The sequence below is a fragment of the Medicago sativa genome, chromosome 8 (genome assembly GCF_051527215.1).
Source record: "Medicago sativa cultivar Bolivia chromosome 8, Bolivia_mono, whole genome shotgun sequence".
Lineage (NCBI taxonomy): Eukaryota > Viridiplantae > Streptophyta > Magnoliopsida > Fabales > Fabaceae > Medicago > Medicago sativa.
The window spans coordinates 82,266,224-82,283,408 of NC_140756.1; the positions used below are offsets into that span (position 1 = coordinate 82,266,224).

General features: G+C 35.2%; 1 protein-coding gene and 1 pseudogene across 1 annotated transcript; one reads left to right on the forward strand and one right to left on the reverse strand.

Annotated features, from left to right (window-relative positions):
• The first annotated feature begins 2,954 nt into the window (after positions 1-2,954).
• Positions 2,955-4,428, forward strand: LOC146902257 (F-box/kelch-repeat protein At3g23880-like; annotated as a pseudogene).
• A 1,712-nt stretch (positions 4,429-6,140) lies between these two features.
• Positions 6,141-9,660, reverse strand: LOC146902258 (Nucleoside transporter family protein). Its single transcript, XM_085736938.1, has 2 exons — positions 8,972-9,660; positions 6,141-7,080 (listed from the first exon to the last, which is right to left on the reverse strand). The coding sequence occupies exons 1-2, from the start codon at positions 9,468-9,470 to the stop codon at positions 6,383-6,385; spliced, it is 1,197 nt and encodes a 398-aa protein (XP_085593064.1). The 5' UTR covers positions 9,471-9,660; the 3' UTR covers positions 6,141-6,382.
• Between the last annotated feature and the right edge of the window lie 7,525 nt (positions 9,661-17,185).

Consider the following 17,185-nt stretch of genomic DNA (forward strand, 5'->3'; position numbering starts at 1 on the left):
CTTCATCTCCTCAAAGTTGCCTTGAGTCATCTTCATAAAGTTTATCATAGTTTCCTCGAAGCTGAAGGCTTTCTTTGTTGTTGTGGAGGAGAAAGCATGCGAGAGTTCAAAGCGTTGTTATTTGAGTAACCGAGATTTGGATGCTTGTTGATACCGAATTGTAGTATTGATTTGGCCTTTGATAGCCTCCCATGAAGTTATCTTCCTCACTTGATCCTTCTGGTACACATTCACCATTGGGATGTTCTTCACCACATAGATCACATTTGATTGCAGCCAAAGTGAAGGCTTGAAACTCCTTAGTTAGAGCTTCAATTTGTTTGTTCATAGCCGCTTGATTAGCAAGGATGGCGGTTTGTTCACTCACCCCAAACACTCCTCTTTCTTTCTTCTTAGCTTCGGCACGATACTCATTTCCGGCCATGTTTTCTATCAAAGCCTGGACTTCATGATCGGTTTTGCTCTTGAGACTACCTCCGCGGAAGCATCTAAGAACATTCTAGTGTTTGGTGTCACCCCTCAGTGAAGATTTGGAGGTATTGTTTCTCGGTGAACTCGTGGTTTGGACATCTTTTAAGAAGCAAGTTGAATCGCTCCCAAGCATCATATAGCGACTCATTCTCCCCTTGCTTGAAGTTGGAGATCTCCATCTTCTTTTCCCAATACTTAGACATAGGGAAATATTTCTCGAGGAACTTAAGCTCTAGCTCCTCCCCAAGTTTGAACAGTCCCATTGGGTATTGTTAACAACCAATCCTTCGTTCTTCCCGTCAAGGTGAAAGGAAACGACCTTAGTTTCTTCGTGCATCGGTCACGGTGGCTGGTTGTACACAAAACTCACATGTTTCGGCAAAGCGGCTTAAGTGTTCATGTGGGCTCATGGCTTCGGTGCAATCAAATTGCTTGTCCCTCAAACCGTTGAGGACGGTTGTCTTGATGTCGAAAGCAACGGGGTTAGGCGGGTTGAAAAGTATGGGTCGGTTGACCGCGATGAGTGGCTAACCCGTAGTCTCCTAGCTTAGGTCTCGGTGGTACAACTCCTTCACCTTCCATAGTTGCGAGATTTAGGAGAAGAGATCGTTTCGGATTCGGTTGAGAGTGGCTCCGGTATTTGTTCTCGAACACCCGGTGGAACGGACCGAGCTAACCTTTGCGACCGGACGGCTTTCCGAAGTGCTCTAGCAGTTCTTTCAAATTCCGGATCGTACTCTAAGTCGTCGAGCTGCGTTTACCTCGCATAAACGACAAAATACCTTAGTAGCACCGCACGATAAAGAGTAATCAAATGAATACCGAAACGAGAAAAATAAAATTAAAAACGAGAAAATTAAATTGCGAAATCCTAAATTATAACGTAGTTGCCTTGTTGAAATAATTCAACGGTCCCGGCAACGGCGCCAAAAACTTGATTTGCGTTTGGCAAGTGCACCAAATACTATCGAAGTAGTAAAAATATCGATCCCACGAGGATCGTTTTTAATCTCAATAATTCAACTACGTTGTATTTTAGGATGTATAAAAGTTATTTTGATTTGCCACTAGGCGGTAGATTGGTTTGATTGCATAAAAGTAATTGCTGAAAATAAATTGGTTTTCAAGAATAAGAGAGAGATGAGTTTAGGTCTTTCGAATCATCGATGTTCCCCTAATTGTTATGCTTTGCACCTATTCGTATGAATGATCTTCTAATCCCACGATAGTTAACAAAATAGTCATAATCAATCCCTTGAGTTATGACCCTCTTCTTAAACTACGGCCCCTAATCCCTTAGGTGGTCTAATAATCTTTGAAGGTTTAAAGCACGTTAACCTAATATCACTAATAAACGATTATCCATTCCTAGACTAACCATGTTTATTAGAACAATTCAATAGGTATAAGTAGAAAGCTATGGTCGGTAGTCATTCATTCTCACTAAATCATATTTATATTTGATCGGGATATAAAAAGCGTTAAGAACAATTGAATTGAATAAAGACTAGAATATCATTCACAATAAATAGAGTTTCACAACATAATATCTCAATTAGGGTTACAACGAATCATCTCGGACCTAACCTCTAATGAATTTAGCAACTCATAATAGTGTTTACAAATAACATAATCATTAGAGGTAATAAAACATACACAAAGTGGTTGGAAGATGAAGAAATCGTCCTTCCGGTCCTCCTTGTAGTTGCAAAATCGCACTTCGCTCTCTAGAATTCGTAACCCTTGTTTTTGGAATAGACTTCGGCATAAATAGGCACGAGAATATCGCCCAAATCGTGTCACGTTTTAAGTGAATCGTGACACGTTTTTACCTTCTGGAGCAAGAAGCTGAATTAGGGTTTCACCAAATCGTGTCACGTTTTACCAATCGTGACACGTTTTCATAATGTCGAAACAAGGCTTCTTGTGCTTCCCAAATCGTGTCACGTTTGTACCAAATCGTGACACGTTTTATTTCTTTGCGTTTCCTTCGGTTTTTACGCTCTTTTTGCTGCATAAGTCTTCTGTGAACTCCTTTTTGTGATGAAAATACATATAAAATTACGTAATGACAAGGTGTCATCACGCGGCATCCACATTACACTTCGGCCACGTCTCGCGCGGTTTCTCCCAAACTAAACTATTACCTTGCACTATATTAAATACTGTGTTGCACAAGATAAATACAAAAAGTTGACAAAAGTAAAAAAAGTAAACTTTTTAAAAAAACAAAAAAATCGATTTAATTAAAAAGTAAAAAAGATTTTCTTTGACTAAGCTAAAAAGGATAGTTTTAACAAAAAGAAAGATGTTTAGTAAAATTGTTTAAGGAAAACAGCCTAAAAAGTAAAAGTTTAAGTTTCTACTGTAATAAGTTTTACAGAGTAGTATAAGAATAACCCGATGGATGTTAGCCCTTTTGTATCACCTAAAGTTCATCACATTGTGATTGCTCTATTGTAACTTTTCACTTTCCTGAAACAATGATGAACAATCGCAGAGGAAAAATACGCATGGAAGAGGACACGACAATGTATCTTCCTCATGAATTGATCATCTTAATCCTATTATGGTTACCAGTGAAGTCTCTTATGCGTTTCAAGAGTGTTTGTAAGTCTTGGTTTTCTCTCATCTCTGATCCTAATTTCGCCAATTTACATTTTGAACTTACCGCCAAAACAAACACTCATAGGCGACTTATTTTCATGTCAAATATTGTTAATTCTATACTATCAATAGATTAAGAAGAACCTCTTGACCATGATGCTGCTTATGTAACATCAATACCGAACCCCAGTTTTATGACCCGACAATCTGATTATTTTATTGAAATTATAAGTTCCTGTAGAGGCTTTATATTTTTGCATCGTCTTTCAAGCTACTACATATGGAATCCATCCATCGGAGTTGAGAGACAAATACCTCTCTCGCCTAATGAATCACATGGCTTTGCAGATGATAATTCATATTTATATGGATTTGGGTACGATGAATTAAGAGATGATTACTTGGTGGTTATGTTCTGTTTTGAATTATTGTTCGATGAAGTTTATTCCCATTTGGAGTTTTTCTCATTGAGAGATAATATGTGGCATGTAATCGAGGGTACCCATTTTCCCGATATCATGTACCGAACTAATTACGAGGCTCTAGTAGGGTTTCTCTTTAATGGGTCTATTCATTGGTCATCGATGTGTGATATTCTTGCATTTGATTTAATTGAAAGAAAACTTTTAGTGATGCCTTTTCCAAATGATTTTTGCCATCACCGTAAAAAATGTTTTTTTTTGAATGGCAAAATTATATATATAGATAGAAAAAACGAAAAACTGTACAAAAATACCAAAAGGCCGCCCGAAGACGCCACACCAGAACACCCCTAAGGGAAACTCCAAGCCTCACAAACGAGGGAGGAGAAACAGCCCGGGGGCACCACCAAAAACAAGAATAAAAAACAAGACAAAAACACCCAAGGTGTAACCCCGCAAAAGGGCACAACACGCACGCCAAACCCTGCGAGAGAAAAAGAACGCAAGGAGAAACCCGGGAAGCCAGGCCGGAAGGATAGAGGCAAACAGACCCCCACCCAACCCCCATCACCGTAAAAAATGTGATTTCTGGGTATTGAGAGAATACTTTAGTCTATGGGCTATGGGGTATGATACACTTGAAATATGGGTGATGAAAGGCTACAAAGTACAATCATCTTGGACTAAGATTCTTATTCTTTCTCTTGATGTCATCCCCTCTCGGCACTTTATCCCAATATGTTCTACAAAAAGTGGTGACATGGTTGGAAGAGATGACAAAACTGGAATGATGAAGTATAATTACAAAGGAGAGCTTCTAGAGCATGACTCATTATGGGATGATCCATTACTTTCAACTGGATCCCAATTTGCTGTGTACACAGAATCTCTGCTTTCACTACCGGCCAGTGACAATATGCAAGCCTGAGAAGATCGAGATACCGAAATATTCTCCTGCACCATTTTATCGATATTTATCTTGTGTTATAAACAATTGAGCTGCAGCAATAAAAACAGTCTTGTTTTATGTTTATCGGTCAACGATTTGTAGTATGCTTGTTGGAAATGTTGACAACTTTGTTTGTTTGATTCACCGTTATTTATGCATGTGTAACTGGATTGAGTGCTGATGTAAATTAATGCAGCAAAAGAATAATAAATTCTCTTTTTTCTCATGTTAATATGTGCAGATATTCATGCACTGAATCATGTCTCTTTTCCTGCTCAAATTCAGTAATGTGTATTCATGCATCTTAGTAGTGAGTAAAAGAAACATTTTGCAGAGTTTCTATGCGAGCTTTGGCCTGATATCTTTAACCAAGAGCTATCGTATCACACATCGAAGCAATGGAAACTCTCATTTGAAAAAATAATAATAACAAAATAGTCTGAAAATACTGATGTGTGATACCATAGCTTAAAACATGTTAAACTGTTTTTAGTTGTTTCTTTGGTGGATGTCTGAAAATAGCCAAAATTTTATTCCCATAATCTCCACCAGAGATTTTAACAATACCAACTATGAATCATGTAAGAGTCTGTACGAGTCTACGTCATGTGTATCAAATATTCGAGTCTAACTTAAAAATGATTCTATGCACGATTCCACTAGTTTTTCTCTCTTAAGCTTGTAAATTCGTACAAGTCTACTCGCGATTTTAACAACTATGATTATGACAAAACCCTTTAGCTTTTTGGGAGGCTATCTTCTTTTGTATTCTTTCAAAGAAAGAGAAAAACTGGAGATTTGATGCAATCCATGTGTCTAAACTCTAATTTATTCAGTGGAACTGAATTATATAAACCAAGAATGATAAATATAATAATTATAAGTAATTACTTTAGGTACAAGATTCATATAAAATGCATCTAGATATGTTTACATGTTTTACAATATCTTTTCTAGTGATACCCCATTAACGTTGTTTTATTATTAAGAGGAAAAATACCAAATATATAATTAAATTGAAAGAAGATGAAATTCCATGAAATAATGTCAAAAAGAGAAATGATGGAAATGCATTCTTATGAATATACTCTTCAATCTTCGTAATAGGTCTAATGTTCAAAAAGTCAGTATACTTTAACTCTAATAATTTGTGTGGGAAAACAACGTTTTAGATGGACTTTTGGGAGTTTTGAAAGCCAACGGAGGGGGAAGATGTGTGGTGTTGGAATGCGGAGGAAACACAAATCTTTTCATTGGAATCGGCTTATAACTTGGTGTTTGGTTTATTGGTTTCGAATGTGCTTTTGTGCGGGTGGTGAGGAAACTTCCGCTCATATTTTCTTACATTGTGAGGTGGTAATGAAGGAATGGAAAAAGGTCATGTGGCTCAATTTTAACTTCTTGATTCCACATAATTTGTTTGTGCATTTTGAATGTTGGAGTGCGAATAAGAAGTTACATGAGGGATATTGGTCAATTTGATATGTGTATATATGGGTGATATTAAAAATTAGAAATGAAAATGATAGAGTCTTCAATGATAGTAACAAGGGGGTGAATGACATAGTGGATGAGATCAAGATTTTGTCATGGCAATGGAGCTTGCATAGATTGAAGATTCCATCTCGTCTCTTCTATGAGTAGTGTTGAAATCCAAGAGATTGCCTTTTGCGATAGAAAACATGTATGCATTTATCCCAACAGTATATTATTTCTATTGACACATATCATAAATTTCATTCCCAGTTTATAGATTCATTACATTATATATATTTTACAAGCCTAAAAGTTTCCTAACAATGTCCACACTTCTCATGATTTGGCACTCAAAACATTAGACAACTAATATAGAAACAATCTACTTGAGGAAATTATGCTACAATGAATGCTACTTTCTTCTGCTCATTTTATTGCACCTGAACTAAACAAGCCTTCACAGTATCCAGAACCAACCTAGGACAGAACCACCAACCAAGCCGAATCCGAGGAACGCGGTCATCACAATAGCAGATAACTCTGATTCTGAGAAATGCACTGACTTAGGAGTTAGAATCATAAGAACACTAGTAAGATATCCATTGGTAAATCCAAGCAGAAATGTAAGAACAATCATTGGCACTTCTGTTTTCAACCAATTTGGTCCATGAAGACAAACTATAAAAAGTGGATAGAATAATAGTCTTGCTGTGGCAGCACCTATGGCCCTTTTGATACATTGTGGAACATAGAATGCAGTTAAAGATTTCCCCATAAGATCAGCTAAATTATAAACTGTAATCAATATAATAGGATACCAATCCTTAAGAGCCTTGGATTCAAGATCTTCAGCAATAAATCCTGGGAAGATAGATAGAGTTACTATATAGATTATGAATATTCCAAAAGCTGGTCCCTTAATTTTCCCTGCCACTGCACAAAACTTTGTCCCTGAACATAAGGGACTCTCCTGAAGTACACTCTGATGATACTGCTGCATGATAGGTAACTTGTGCTGCAAGTTGCTAAAGACAATGCAACATAGGAGGAAAACTATGGCCACCATGAAGTACAAGTGAGCACTTATTTTGAGACCCTTTGGGGTTTGAGGTAGTGATGCTTTGGTTATTATCCTCAAGATTGAAATTATAATACCTGTCAACCACAAAAGGTATTATAATATGAGAACAAAGTTTGACAGAGAAACTGAGTTTCAAAGTTGCAATTGAAGTATCTATCCGAACATACTAGCGGAAAGATGAGCACTAACATGCTTTTCTCCGGCGGCGAAGCTCGCAAAAAATTTATGCAGGGGCCAACTATAAAGAAGGATTTTTGAAAACGGGCGTATTAAATTTAAGGATAAAATATATTTTTAGTCCCATAAATTATAATTTTTTAGGTTTAGTCCTTAAAAAAATTATTCAATTTTTTCTCAGGTTTTTAAAATTTTACAAAAAAAGTGTTTTTAGTCTTGAATTTAATCTCTAACAAAAAATTAAGGACTAAAATTAACAAATCTTATAAACTTAACATAAAAATTGCTATTTTAAAACGTTGGGCAAAATGCATTTGAAGAACCCAATTTCATCAACTGCTGTTTAATAATAGATTAATAATGTCTTTTCAAATATAAATAAATAAGTTATTTGCAAGAAACTCATTGTCCGTTTAATTTGTCTATGACTATTGTCATTGATAATTTTTATTGTTGAAAAAGGTTTCTCTATTGTTGTTATTGAGACCGAAAGTATCAAACGAATACAAATAAATCTATCAATTTGGTAGTAGTTTTTACTTTATTATTTATGCTAACTTTTGCAACTAATTTTGTTTGGGGTAGCTCAATATTTATTATTTGGGGTAGCCGGATATAAATACATACCGACTAATTCAAGAATAATATTTTTTTTGGGGTAGCCAAGGCTACCCCTCCCATATGAAGGGCTACGCCCCTGCTTTTCTCTAAAAAAAAATCTATTGTGCTTTCTTGTTTGTATACTTTATTATTTTTTATTGTATAATAATCCTTTTAATTTAATTGTCTTGATTTAGCTTCATAATATTCATGTAATCTGAATTTATCTAAATCCCAATTTTAATATATATGTTGTATGCCTTTAAAATGAAATTTGGAAAATAGTCGTGTTATAGAAACATTGTTCAAATAAAATTAGTTGCCATAAATTATGGTATAGATTTAAATTATTTAAAAAAGTCTTGTTAAAGACAAATTTATCAAAAAAGATCTGACCAAAATAAGTAGAGGCCATCAAATTTTAGTCCCTCCTACAAACTATAACCTAGCAAAGCAAGAAAAGCAGTATTCAAGATCTACCACAGCTTCAAAATTCTTTAAGTTGTGTGTAGCATAGTTTTGCTAGATGTATAGGATTATTTACAGATTATACATGAGAGAATATGCTAAATACACAAACAATAAATTGTCATGTAAATTTTTTGTTACAATGACGGATCTAGAAATTTTAAGTTGCACGAACAATATTCATGTATAAATTCAAGTGGGAGTATAGAATCAAGATATATAGTAGTATAATATATTGTATAGACTAAGACAAATGCCCCCATCCTTTAGAAAAAAGACAAAATGCCCCCATAATGGTAGCTGTGGATCTGTCCATGATCTAGAATCTACTTTCCTTTTTCTCCCTTAACCTTCAAATGCTTGTATATACTTAAAAGAATAAAATACTCATTGTCGTATGGTTTAAAATTAATTTATTTCATGTATCCTTCATCTAAGGCAAAGTTTTTTATATTCCTTAGAATTTGTTCGAATAAGGAAAACAAGATCTGCCTCTTGTATCAGTGTTGTCAATTGCGAATCACAGAAAATAGAAGTTTGTTCAAATTCTGTTATGCAACAGTGCTATAGCGCTGCTATAATTTAACAACATTTCTAACTAGGCGCTATATCGCGCTATAGCTCCTACCTAAGGACATTGTTTTAGATAGTAATGTAAAAAGGAAAGTAAAATTGATCAACTATGAGGGAACATATATAATAATTGTGTTGTAATTTTACCTGAGGAAGCAGTTCCAGCAAAAACAGCTTGCATATACTGTTTTGGAAGCCTTCCTGCTGATCCTATCAAACTTCCACCAACCAAGCCATCTGCTAAACCACATATTACAACAGCTGCAACTGTCATGCCATAAGCACCACTTGGCCTCTCTTTCATCTCGTCCCTACTCGAGGCCCAATCAATGACAGGAGCTACCATGAGAGACATAACAAACATTGAAAATCCTAAGTTCATTCGCAACCTCAGTGTTGTTTTACTCCAACCTCCCCAACTCATCATCGCAAGAAGTACAAGCACAGATGAAACCATATAAGCCACAGCGAAAACCTTCTCAATGTGGTTAGTTGGATATAAGTACGCGAAGTAATCAACTGCCGTGATAAATGCATTCCAAGGTAGCAAGTTTCCTGCTCCAAGCAAGAAATGGATTATGTAAGCAACTTTGTAAGCGTCTCTTGTTTCGCTCGGATCACTTGATGCTAGCTTAACAGCTTCCATATTTTTTCACTTTCTTATAGCATTCGTGTTTATACCGAAGTTCTGAATGAAGTAAATGACTTTTCAAAAATAGAGTGAAAGGGATTCTAGTGAAAAAAATTCTAGCTTAAAATTATTTTGAAGATGTTGGCTTTTAAGACAAAGTGACTAATACAAGTAGAATTCTACTTATGGTGATAAAGTGGCTAATATATGTAGCAGTCATACATATATATATATATATATACACACAAACATAGATGTGATTTGATGGGGTTATGGAGATGGAAATAGATATGCTTAATGTATGAAGAAGAAAAATTATGCTTTGTGGGGACAGAAAATGGATGGGTGAAATTAGATATACCATTTAGTGACACAGTCACACACGTGTAAGCTGTCTTGAAATCTTCTGTACTTTTACACTCAGTTAACATAAATTGGATGCTTGTTATATAATTCATGAAAAATAGTCCTTTAGTATAACTGTTGCTTACACAAGTTGAAAAACTTTAGAACAAATTTTAAAGTAATAATGTGGATTATATGATAATGTGCTACCAATGAATGGTCACACACACTTAGTGAGTGTAGTCAATGGACTCATGGAGAGGAGCAAAAACAAAGGAGGGGCCCTTAAAGCTTGATTATCAGTTTAACTCAGCAGAATTTGATACTGTTTTAGGGAATTTATACAGTAGAGGTTAATCATCCATCCCCACTCATGTCTTGTTGATTATCAGTTGCTTTTATCCCAAGTTTTTTCCAACCTCACATATGATGGTATGTTGTTAAGGTGCATGAATATTTATCAATAAACCTTAATTAGATTCCCATAACAGTGTTTAATTATAAATAATAACTTTTTTAGCTTGAACTTCTCTCAAAAACAATGGCTCGTCACTTCGATACGCGCCTAACATTTGTTTGTGTGACTCGTTATCATAGGACTTGACTCTTTTTTAAGAAACATGATTCATCTTCCTATCACAAGATTATACGAGAATTGTAATGTCACAGCGACTTTCCCATCTTAAAGGTAGTGATCCGGATCCCATTTACGTGTCGATGTACTATATTTTGGACGTTAATCATGTCACGATGTACGTAGGTCTAGTGTCGGTGTTGGACTCGAAGATTCATTCATATCCTAAAAGAACATTCTGAATACAACAATATTGTAAAATAAAGTTTAAAACAAACGTTACAAGTTTCAACTTATTTTATTTTTTGAGTCAACTCTATGAGTGAGGAGTATGTGGAGCTTTTCTTTATGTCATTTAGTCAGTGGAGAAGGCAAATAAGTACCCAATAATGATAGTGATTGCTACAAGACTTGAACCTAACAGTATGTAGTACAAATTGGATGGACATAAATTATCAACTGTAAAAGTATAGCTGCAATTATTTGACCCAAGTCAAGTTTAACATAATTTTTTTCCTTTTCGTTTATGCATTTGTCATAGTTTTTTCCCTCATAATAGTTAGCAATCATCCTTTTTCTTGAAAATAATGTGGCTCAGACAATTATGTGAACCTGAGTCATTGATACAGAATAATGAATCAATGAAGCATAAAGTTATAGTAGCTGCAGAGGAATTATATGAAACTAATGGTAAGAAATATATCTTGGATATTTTCAAGTGTGAGCTGTCAAGTTTTCCTTAAATTCTATTATTGGTTTGGAAACTATCAATAGTTTGGGGGGTGAGAAAATGACAAAAGAAACTATTCATTTCATGGTAGTTTTGTCAAAATCTACAAATAAATCTAGGCGAAAAAAGGACAATGATACATAAAAAATAAAGTGATTTTCTCAAAGGAGCTTATCTCTTGGGGGCAAAGCTTGTGCAAGATGTTTCATTCAATTTTATCAACCGTTCAAAATGGTAAAGTTAAGATGAGCTTTACTATAAAGATTTTAGTGTGTCCGGTATGAGATTGTGATTCTGACTGATTGATATTGTTAATGTTCTTTGTTATGATCCAATAATATTAGTTTGCTTCTAATTCTTTCCAACACCATAACATCTGTCAACAATTTAGTAGGACTTAAGAACATGGATGTATTGGGGTGGCGTTTATGGTACACAACTTAAAGCTTAGTTCATATAATGATCTATAACACTCTTATCTTAGTTCGGATAACCTTACCTTGTTTTTATGAAATTCACTTTGACCGTCATGCTTCGACCAACCAACAATTTAACATGTAACATAGTCAAGTTCCTCACTTTAAAGTGGCCGCTCGGAGTGTTTTGTCTATTCGTTCACCATAACTTTATTTTTTGACTATTTGTGTATCGGTACACAAAACTTAAGTTGCGTACCGTAGACCCCACCGTGTATTGGTTAATCTTTGAAGTTAGATAGATATGCATAACTTCAGTGTTTAATGATTATAATTAGAACTATTAGGACCAAGGAATGATGATTAGAAAGGAAAGTAGTTGTGAACTATGTTGTCAAAAGGGTCCTTTTAAACCTTTTTTTTTTTAGAGAAGGTCCTTTTAAATCTTAAGGATTCTTATCTAATAGTATCACATATATCTGCCAAGACTTAATTGGCCATTGGAATAGAATATTCTTTAGTACAAACACAACATTGGCTGGGCCAAACTTAGAATGATGTCCATGTTAGGAGTAAAAGCACACCGCCATCAAAAGAAGAAATCTTTGTGCTAATGAAAGAATTTATGTAACCATCCACTTCTTAAAGAATCACTTGGATTTGTGGACACTCCATTAGACTATGTGAAAAAGTTGAGGTCATTTTGCTAAAATACTATTAATTTCTTCTTCATATTTTGTGTAGTATCAAATTCTTGCTTTTGATCATTACATATAGCCAGTGCTTGACACATATTGTAAAGTTGGAATTTTGATTTTATGCATAGAGAAGAGAAACCTTCTTCCTTGGTCATATAAGGAAAAGCTCCACTCCACTCCACTAATGAAAGTATTGCCAAAAATATTTCAACTATTGAAAGTGGTCAATGTCAACGCTCACTGTAACAGCTATACATAGAATCTTTGTTTGGTTCTTTGTTGACTTTTCAATGTATGGGCTTTGTAATGAGCTGGTATGGTCCCAATATGCATTGCATTTGACTGGATGAAAGTTGACAATAAGAGCATTGTGTCCCGCGTGGTCACAAGAGATTTTCTATAGACTTCTTTTATAAGCAAAAGATTTTCTTTAGACTTTTTTTTTTTTTTTTAGAGACTTTAGACTTAATAATGGTCATACAACACGAAGTTCATAAACACATGATACCACAATATTGCTTTGGTTTTAGAGCATTGATAAATAAAAGATTCTATGTTTTTTATAAGGAACGAAACATACTACGTAACTCACGATTTTTTCCCTAGTTTTAAAATCATTTGTATCAAACATATGGTGATTTGTTCTTTGCGAGTTGACAATAACCATAAGGTTTAAATGTGTAATTGGTCACTTGCAACTTTAACAGATTTTGGCATTGGTCACTGCACTTTTTTTTGTTTGGCATTGGTCACTTACGCACTTTGTAAAAATATTGGCATTGGTACTTGCTTTTTTTTGTTTGACGTTGGTCACTGTGACTTTGTAAAAATATTGGTATTGGTCACTTGCACTTTGAAAAAATATTGGTATTGGTGCCACGTGGCATGAAATGATTGGGACCAATACCAATATTTTTCCAAAGTGCGGGGACCAATACCAATATTTTTACAAAGTGCGAGGGACCAATGTCAAACAAAAGTACGAGGGACCAATGCCAATATTTTTACAAAGTGCGGGGACCAATGCCAAACAAAAAAAAGTGCGGGGACCAATGCCAAAATCTGTTGAAAGTGCGGGGACCAATTACACATTTAAACCTAACGATAAACACTTGACGCTCGAGTCGATATGAGAGCAAAAGCGAGAGGTAAGAGTTAGAGTGAATCAAATTATATTGTGAGGACATAAATAATCGTTTTTATATGCTAGGATGTAGAGTTCCATGTAGTTATTGTTATATGCAAGTGTGAGTTATATGTCTCATATCGGATAGAAAAGTAAAGGTTGAACACCTTATAAGTAAGAGGACCCATAAAGCCATAGCCTTAAGAGTGTGGCGTCTCTCTCGTTGTGCTATTGTTCGGGCCTCGATGTGGACGGTCCCCGGACTCCCCTCATGATCCAACGATTATGGCTAGAGAACCATTGGTGTGAGTTAATGGCGGAGCCGAATCCAACGATTATGGCTAGAAAACCATTGGTGTGAGTTAGTGGCGGAGCCGGGATTTATATAGAGTACGAGGCGAAGATTTTATCGCAAATTTTACCTCCGATTATTGGACTATCTTCCATTCGGTCTAACCACCTTATGCTACTTCTATCTTATGCTACTTGTCTAACCACCTTATGCTACTTCTATCTTATGCTACTTCTATACATGTTCTCCACGGTCCACACCTGAAATCTTATTCATCTACGACGAGACTCTATTATCTTTTCTAAACTAGTTAGTTTTCAACTTCCTCTTTAATTATGATCCGACGGTTATGGCTAGAGAACCATTGGTGTGAGTCGGTGGCGGAGCCGGGATTTATATAGAGTACGGGCGAAGATTTTATCGCAAATTTTACCTCGGATTATTGGACTATCTTCCATTCGGTCTAACCACCTTATGCTACTTCTATACATGTTCTCCACAGTCCACACAAATCTTATTCATCTACGACGAGACTCTATTATTTTTTCTAAACTAGTTAGTTTTCAACTTCCTCTTTAATTATTTCATTTAAGGTTTTGTTTTGTCTTTTGTCACCGCTCATCCATTATAACATTGAGTATACTTTCTTGTAAGATATATGTGTACATCAACCATAAAATGAACAATTCCTTGCCATCTCCAAAGGCCAAATCACGTTCGGTATACTTTGAGTATATTTTCTACGATCACAAAATTTAACATTGAGTATAACATTGAGTATAGGTGCGTGAACGTGTTTTACGTATAACATTGAGTATACTTTTCTTTACACCACATTCACCATTGACCATCCACAAAACAAAACAAAAAGTTGAAATCAAGTTCGAGTTCATCGGCTAAACATCACAAATCACAATTCTAATTCTCATAATTTCATATAATTTTCTGCGATCACAAAATGCACAATTCTAAATTAGGGTTTCGAAAATCAAAATTGGGGATAATCAACAATTCTAAATTGTAGTTTTGAATTTGAATAATCAATTCCTTGATTGATTCACCCACCCATTAACACATAACAAGCGGCAATAAAATAGAACAAATAAAAAAAATTATAGAGAAAAACAAACCACGATGGAGGAGAGTGGAGAAGGAATGAAAATGAAATAGAGAACCGATAGTTGAGAGAGGGAGAGGAATGCTGCTTGCTAGTTGAGAGATGGAGAGGAAAGTGAAATAGAGAAGCAAAGCACAGAGAGTCGGTGAACTGAAGGAGAAGAGTGAACCATTACGCCCATTTTTTTTTTAAGTAGGAATGGGCTATTGGGTTGGGCTTTTAGCAAACAAAGTAGAAGTAGAGCACAGGCACTAGCCCGGCCTAGGCTGGGGAGTCTTGTCGCCAGCAGTGTGAGTTTACACGGTAGGTTCCCCTCATGATCCAACGAGTTATGGCTAGAGAGCCATTGGTGTGAGTTTACACGGTAGGTCTCGTAACCGTCAACATTGATCTTTATTGCGGGCTAGAGACATTGTATATTATGGCTAGAGAGCCATTGGTGTGAGTTTACACGGTAGATTCCCCTCATGATCCAACGGTTATGGCTAGAATGGCTAGAGAGCCATTGGTGTGAGTTTACACGGTAGGTCTCGTAACCATCAACATTGATCTTTATTGCGAGGCTAGAGACATTGTATATTAGAAAATCCTAAACTCCTATCTGTTTGAAGTTCCGAACGAGAGGATGTAGATAATATTAAGGTCTAAAGATGTGTTTTGGGTCTTCCTTTCGTGTTAAGCATGTGTTCGATGTAAGGCCGTCGAGCGGGGCCGTCTTAACAAATTCATAGGCCCCGTTTTAGTTTTATAAGGGATGCAAAAAAATTAAATTATGGGCCCGAAAAAAAATTACACAAGTCATTGGTGGGAAAAAAAATTAGAAATGGGCCCGAAAAAAAAAATTACACAAGTCATTGGTGGGAAAAAAATTAGAAATTACACTTTGGTGGGACTCAAACACATGACCTCTCATTCACCAAAAGCTACCCGCGCCACGAAGCACACTTAGTAGATTGATATTATTTGCTTTTAATACATATATAACCATTATTTAGTGTCTTAAATATTTAAAAAAAAAAATTTTGGGCCCCAAAAATTGGAGGCCCGGTGCCGTAGCCCGGCCTCGACGGGCTATGGGCCGGCCCCGCGTCGAGGATACCCTCCTAGACAGTAGACAATCCATAATAGTTTTCATAAAAGAATTCAAACTCACTGCCCCACTTTTATGATTATATATTGACATAAGAAAGAGTACTTCATTTCATTAAGTGTTAATACGAGCTGTAAATGTAATAGATTGAAAATGTTGAGAACGAGAATTTTATGTTGCCATCCTAAACAAGATTTTTTTTAGCCAACCAAACGAGCCCCAAGACTCATTCTAGCAAATCACGGCTTTTATGATGTATCGCTCTCGCTTAGAGTCGTATATGTAATACGAGAGTCCTTTTCTTTTTCTCTTTTGAAGCCAATCTTCTAATCTCAAGCTCTCGTTATTATTATTTTTTTAAAAACTCCAGTGCTCCAATTTAAATTCACTTATGTGAGAAATAGACACAAGTAAGAGATTCCCCATTAATATTGCATATTCATCTATTTCTCAAAACTAGAGCCCACCATTTTTATATGAAAAATAAGGAGAATCTTAAGCTGTTTTTTTTGTTGGTATTATTCATTTGAGACTAGCGCATTTTATTCTTTAGTTAAAAGAGGTTGGAATAGATATGCAAGTTTTAGCTTAAGCTGACAAAACATCAAAATTGTTAAACCGAACATCGTAATTAAGGCTCAAACCACGATTCATCTACTTGTGTGTTTTAATTTCTAATGGTTATTGACATGTCGTGCACCTACCAAAAAAAGCCCTAGTAGATTGAGAAGGATGAATATTTATACCTCTTAAAAAAAACGAATGGGAAACAACCATTTTGGTCTCTGGATGTACATTTCTTGTCATAATAGTCACTAACTCGAGAAACAAATATAAAACAAAGTCTCCGAGTGTCTTGGCACCTCGTGTTAGTCACTTTAGTCTTGAATGTTAAAAGTTGAGTTGACGATTGTTTCGACTCACAAGGATGTGTGACATGACTCTAGGAACTAAAGTGACGAAACCAAACTAAAAATATAACTTTAAATCCCTAAATCCTAATTAATTTTTTGTTCAACTTCGTTTAGTTCAACAATTCGATTTTGTTTTTTAGTTTTTTTTGTCCACCTTATAAATTATCATTAATTACTCCGAATTCACAATTAAATTAGACAAAGTTGAAGTAAGAAAACATTTATAGAAATTAAAACATGAATTGTTGAGGTTGAAACAAAAATGATGAAATCACACTAAAATTTGGATTAAAAATACCAAAATATTCAGATTGTTTTAATATAATTATTGTATATTTTTTACGAAAGAATTAATATATTATCTATTTATCTCTCTAAAAAAATCATACTAATATATTATATTCTACTTATTTTGTACGTGAGTTTAG

Bases quoted from the DNA above. Each gene is read 5' to 3' on its own strand.
- LOC146902258 (XM_085736938.1), bottom strand. From the start codon at position 9,470: ATGGAAGCTGTTAAGCTAGCATCAAGTGATCCGAGCGAAACAAGAGAC. The intron at 7,081-8,971 runs GTAAAATTACAA...TGTGGTTGACAG, and splicing joins TGCTGGAACTGCTTCCTCAG to GTATTATAATTTCAATCTTG.